This window comes from Pundamilia nyererei, unplaced genomic scaffold (assembly GCF_000239375.1).
Source record: "Pundamilia nyererei isolate P.nyererei 1_Seehausen unplaced genomic scaffold, PunNye1.0 scaffold00047, whole genome shotgun sequence".
NCBI classification, from domain to species: domain Eukaryota; kingdom Metazoa; phylum Chordata; class Actinopteri; order Cichliformes; family Cichlidae; genus Pundamilia; species Pundamilia nyererei.
In genome coordinates, this window is record NW_005187448.1 from 3,708,978 (window position 1) to 3,714,560 (window position 5,583).

The following is a 5,583-nucleotide window of genomic DNA, read 5'->3' on the forward strand; positions in this document are numbered from 1 at the left end:
TTCAGTAATACTGTATGCACACCATTTCCTTTACCAAAAAAGGTAACCCAACAGCTTTAGGTTAGAGGATGTGCATACAGTTCTTTGCATTTCCAAGTTTAAAACTCAGTCTAGTTCTATTTACAGCCAACTGATCTTATAGTCATTCACTTTACTTAGTAAAACATTATTCTCAAGTTCTTGGACAAGACATACCCTCTCTGCTTTTTGCACAAGACATTTTGACTCTGCAAAACGAGTTGTTTATTTTCCTGCATCTGTGAAGGTACTAAGTAAACATGTTTGCACAGTAGAAAGGATGTGTTCACTGACAAAAAGCCCCATATCTGTAGTCTTGACCATTCATGTGAGAACAAGTGAGTCATGGCATGCTGGCTGAGACACATCCTCTCCCACCTTGATATTCACATCTCCCAAAATATCAACATTTCATGGTTCAACATTCACACAGCAGTACACATAGTTGGCATTCTCTAAAGATTAAAGATTAAAAAACAAGTTTTCCTTAAGTCATATCTGTGTTTATGTGTTTTTCAGTGATGTCTCAAATTGTTATGAAATCAATGCGTGCATGAGAACTTTATGGGAAAAATAGAAAAACATTTGACGCAGTGCTTCTTGCCAAATAGGACATGTTCGTAATTGCTAATGAATTGAGTCATTCTGGGGATAAAGCAATTGAAGATGTTGCACCAGTAGTTGGCAGGCGATGAAGCAGTTAGTTCCCAAAAATCTGAACCACAAAAAAGCATGTAAACTGCAAAGAAAGTAAATGTGAGTGTGTGCTGATTTCATTGTTACCATTTATGATGATACATACTAATGCTTAATGCAGCAAATACAAGAAATCATTAGGTTACTGCCTTAACAAAGCAACATTTTCTTTCCAAGTTTTCAATGCAATCCTGCGTCTGGCTTGACCTAGTTTGATGTTTCCTTTGGTTTCAAAACTTAACAAAAAGAGGAAACAAGTTGTATTTATGAAAAAAGTGGAAGCAGAAATCTTTTTATATCAATAATTTGAGCAGAAATAACAGAAGTGTCTAGCTGAGTCCCATGATGACACGATGAGTGTGTTATGCTTTAAAAATACAAATAAAAATTTAAATTTGTTTAATGGTGTTAATCTCTTTTGTTATTTCCTGAATGGTTTTTATGGTGGGGGTTTTTTTTTTATAAAGCTTTTTATAAAACACATAAAACTTTCAAAGTACTTCATCATTTCCTAATTATTTTTTTGGGTATCTGGCATCATACATTATCTATTTATTTTTTTAATCAAAACATAAAACAAGCATTGCTGTTTACCAAAATTGGTCTTATCAGCCATTGCCAGGTAGTCATTCAGTAACACTCATTTCCAGTCTGACAAATCTACCCAAAACTACATTAGGTCAGTCACTCATTAGCTGTTATATGTAAAGCTAAAAGTGGATTTTGGAAAGTCCCCATGTTCATTCAACTAATGCAGTTTGCCAAGATGTATGTAGGAGGGATGCGGTTTTTGTGTGGGAGGGGAATAAGGTCAGGTGACTAAGAGTTTTTTTGATGTATAAATACAAGGATCCCTAACCCTTAACCAGCAGCACATCACAGCAAGACTACAGCAAGAGCCTCCAGTCAAAACGAAGAAGGGAGCCAAAGCTGCAGCAAAATCCAACATCAGAGGAGAATCATTTTGGCTTTTTTTTTTAAGTTTGTTTCTTTTGGTCTGAGTCCTTGCTGACTGCAAACTCTTAGTAAATATTTTTGTTATATTTTGCGCCAGCCTACAGTAGATCTCACCATGAGATGCTGTACTTTACTTGTGTGTTTACTTTTGGGCATAAGCACACAAAACGGATGGAGCCTTCCCCTGAAGTCCGTCTTTGTCACCTTTCCAGGAGACATTCCCAAAAACATGACTGATTCGGAGCTGGCAGAAGTAAGTATGAGGGCTATTTTATTCAGACAGAATAAAATTGCATAAGTGGGATATTTAACCAAGCTATGCAGAAAGACAGTGTAAATACAGATAAAGTTAATTTCTGCAGAAGGATTGTAACAGTAACACAGTAATGTTGGTTTGTCGTGTTCTCCTTCCAGAATTACCTAAAGAACTTCGGCTACATGAATACTGTGGAACGCAGTGGCTTCCAGTCTATGGTGTCCACCTCCAAGGCTCTGAAGAGGATGCAGAATCAGCTGGGGCTGGAGGAGACTGGGGTGCTGGATAAAGAAACCCTGGATGCTATGAAAAAACCTCGCTGCGGAGTTCCTGATGTGGCCAACTATCAAACCTTTGCAGGAGACCTCAAGTGGGACCACAACGATGTTACTTATAGGTGAGCAAAAAAAAAAAAAAAGTCACTGAGTTCACTATGTAAGGGGCGGACTGTGCAACGAAGTTCTGACTGTGTATGTTATTTTATCTCCTCCACAGGATCCTTAACTATTCCCCAGACATGGATAGCGCTATCATTGACGATGCTTTTGCCAGAGCGTTTAAGGTGTGGAGTGATGTGACCCCTCTGACTTTTACCCGTCTCTATGACGGCACGGCTGACATCATGATATCGTTTGGGAAAAAGGGTAATGTGCTTTACGATGGTCGTTTGATTTGTTTTATGCGCGCTGACGCAACATAGTTGCATAGAAAACCAAACACTAATGTGAAGTGCACATTTCTATTCAGACCACGGAGACCCCTACCCATTTGATGGTAAGGATGGCCTTCTAGCCCATGCCTACCCCCCTGGTGAGGGTATTCAGGGAGACGCCCACTTCGACGATGATGAGTTCTGGACCTTGGGGAAAGGAGCAGGTAATCAGAAACACCGGCAACAGGCATTTGTCTCCCCCTAGTGTTCACTTTAAATGTAATTAAATGTCCGGTCTCTTCTGTCTATATAGTTGTGAAGACTCACTTTGGAAATGCGAATGGCGCCACGTGCCACTTTCCCTTCAGTTTTGAGGGCAAATCATACTCCACCTGCACCACAGAGGGCCGCACAGACAATCTGCCATGGTGTTCCACCACAGCTGACTACGACAAGGACAAGAAATATGGCTTCTGCCCAAGTGAACGTAAGCTTGACACTGTATTCTCCAAGGCAAATCACATGTCACAGGTCACCCAGATAAGCGGATTTGCTTTTGTGACATGCTGACTTCTATTCTCTTTTCATCCTAACAGTTCTATACACTTTTGATGGAAATGCTGGTGGAGCTCCATGTGTTTTCCCTTTCACCTTTCTGGGGGAAGAGTATGACAGCTGTACCACAGAGGGCCGCAGTGATGGTTACCGCTGGTGTGCCACCACAGGCAACTTTGACCAGGATAAGAAATATGGATTCTGTCCCAGTCGTGGTGAGGGAACACATAAACCACAACACATAAATGCAGTGCAGTGCTGCCACAGTGCCTTGTTATTTTTGTTTAACTGCTGCTGTTATGTCTCTGTTTATCCAGATATAGCTGTAATTGGTGGAAATTCTGAGGGAGATCCCTGCCACTTCCCCTTTGTGTTCCTGGGTAAGGAGTATCACTCATGCACAAGTGAGGGACGAGGAGATGGCAAGCTGTGGTGCAGCACCACTGACAGCTATGATGATGACCAGAAATGGGGCTTCTGTCCTGACCAGGGTGAGCAACAAACACAAGGCAGAAAAAAAGAGGAGGTTAAAATGAATCATTAGTCATTAATAATATTTTATATATTTGTCACAGGTTATAGTCTGTTCCTGGTGGCTGCCCACGAATTTGGACATGCGCTTGGCCTGGATCACTCCAACATTAGAGAAGCTCTCATGTACCCCATGTACAGCTATGCTGAAGACTTCTCCTTGCATAGCGATGACATTAGCGGCATTCAGTATCTCTATGGTAAGCGTTTCTTCTTAGCATGCGGCATTAAAGTGTTAATGTACCTAACTTCGCAGCAATATCTCTCATGAAACTATATATTTTTTCAGGAAGTAGAACTGGCCCTGTGCCCACCCCACCTAACCCCAACCCCCCTACCGCTGAGCCCACTGAGCCCACTGAACCCACCACCACCACTACTGCAGTACCTGTGGATCCAACCAAAGATGCCTGCAAGCAGGACACATTTGACACCATCACTGTGATTCAAGGAGAACTACATTTCTTCAAGGATGGGTGAGCAGCTTACTCATCCTACTTTATTGCATTCTTCTTTTCCAAACAAGTAAAAACAAGATTTCCAAGCACATGAAATGTTAAATTTTGTGTGTCAATTTTATAGACATTACTGGAAGATGTCCGGGAGCAGCAATGCAGGGCCCTTTTCTATTTCTAACAAGTGGCCTGCTCTTCCAGCTGTCATCGACTCTGCCTTTGAGGACAGTCTGACAAAGAAATTGTACTTCTTCTCAGGTAATGAACCCTCATGCAATGTTTAACAGCCTGTATTAGCCAACAGTGCTGACGGTCTAATAATGATCATTTTATTGTTTACAGGGAGCAAATTCTGGGTTTACACAGGACAGAATGTTCTGGGTCCCCGCAGCATTGAGAAACTAGGCCTGCCCAACAACATTCAGAAAGTGGAGGGAGCTCTGCAGAGGGGGAAAAGCAAAGTGCTGCTCTTCAGTGGGGAGAACTTCTGGAGGTAGGTTAAAACTCAGCCTTTACAGTCCTGAATTTAAGAGAAAACTGCTACTTTTTTGCCATTTTAATGACATTTTCTCTCTTTGTTGTGTTTGATCTAAACAGGCTGGATGTGAAGGCCCAGACAATTGACAAGGGCTATCCAAAGTTTACTGATGTTGTCTTTGGTGGTATCCCCAGTGATGCTCATGATGTATTCCAGTACCAAGGTAAATAAACTACAAAATGTAAATTTTCTCTTAAGTTTAAGGGGGAAAAGCCCCCCAAAACATCAGAAAAAAAAGCAGTAGAGCACTTTAGGGTGTTTGCTTTAATTTATATTAACTTCATTATTTTCCTTATAGGTCACACTTACTTCTGCCGGGATCGCTTCTACTGGCGTATGAATTCCCGCAGGCAGGTGGACCGTGTTGGCTATGTCAAATATGACCTGCTCAAGTGCTCATCAGACACCCGCTACTGAATACACACATACTGAGCTGGGAATTGTAATGTGGTGGTACCCATTTCTCCCAGCTGCTGTCTGGCAGAATGTGACAGTGTTTTTGTGTAGCACCTGCTGTGCTGATTTACGTGCTTTCTGGGATGTGAATAATTGTCTTTCGGTCATACTGGTTATAAAACATGTAGCGCCGGCCTAAAAATGTGCCAAAGTCCCAGTACACTAGAGCAAATTGCAATGTTTGGCACTGCCTTCCCTCAGTCTGATTGTCTGTGAACTGATGGTTATGGTGGCCTATAACAGAAACGTAATTATTCTTAACAGCGCTCTGGCTCAGACCCCGGAGCTGCAAAATAATTACCATGTCTGACAGGCTCAGACTATTAACAGTATTAGATTATTTTGATATTTATAGCAATATCTAACATTAATATTATTTTTGTCTCAAACTTATTTGTTTTGTACGATTATTGTGTGTGTTTTTCTGAAAATGGCTTCAGAGCCAATTACTTGCACTGGAAGACAAGGT

General features: G+C 41.3%; 1 protein-coding gene across 1 annotated transcript; it reads left to right on the forward strand.

Moving 5' to 3' along the window:
- Nucleotides 1-1,581: 1,581 nt before the first annotated feature.
- Nucleotides 1,582-5,355, forward strand: mmp9 (matrix metallopeptidase 9). The gene is made up of 13 exons (XM_005732677.1): nucleotides 1,582-1,924; nucleotides 2,086-2,324; nucleotides 2,423-2,571; nucleotides 2,675-2,803; nucleotides 2,893-3,066; nucleotides 3,176-3,349; nucleotides 3,452-3,625; nucleotides 3,710-3,865; nucleotides 3,955-4,141; nucleotides 4,248-4,378; nucleotides 4,463-4,613; nucleotides 4,718-4,821; nucleotides 4,957-5,355. Exons 1-13 carry the CDS (start codon nucleotides 1,787-1,789, stop codon nucleotides 5,073-5,075), a joined length of 2,025 nt encoding a protein of 674 aa, XP_005732734.1. The 5' UTR covers nucleotides 1,582-1,786; the 3' UTR covers nucleotides 5,076-5,355.
- Nucleotides 5,356-5,583: the final 228 nt, after the last annotated feature.

Coding starts and splice junctions, on each gene's coding strand:
- mmp9 (XM_005732677.1), top strand. CDS start 1,787: ATGAGATGCTGTACTTTACTTGTGTGTTTACTTTTGGGCATAAGCACA. Junction 2,325..2,422: donor CACAACGATGTTACTTATAG/GTGAGCAAAAAA, acceptor TCTCCTCCACAG/GATCCTTAACTATTCCCCAG. Junction 4,822..4,956: donor TGATGTATTCCAGTACCAAG/GTAAATAAACTA, acceptor TTTTCCTTATAG/GTCACACTTACTTCTGCCGG.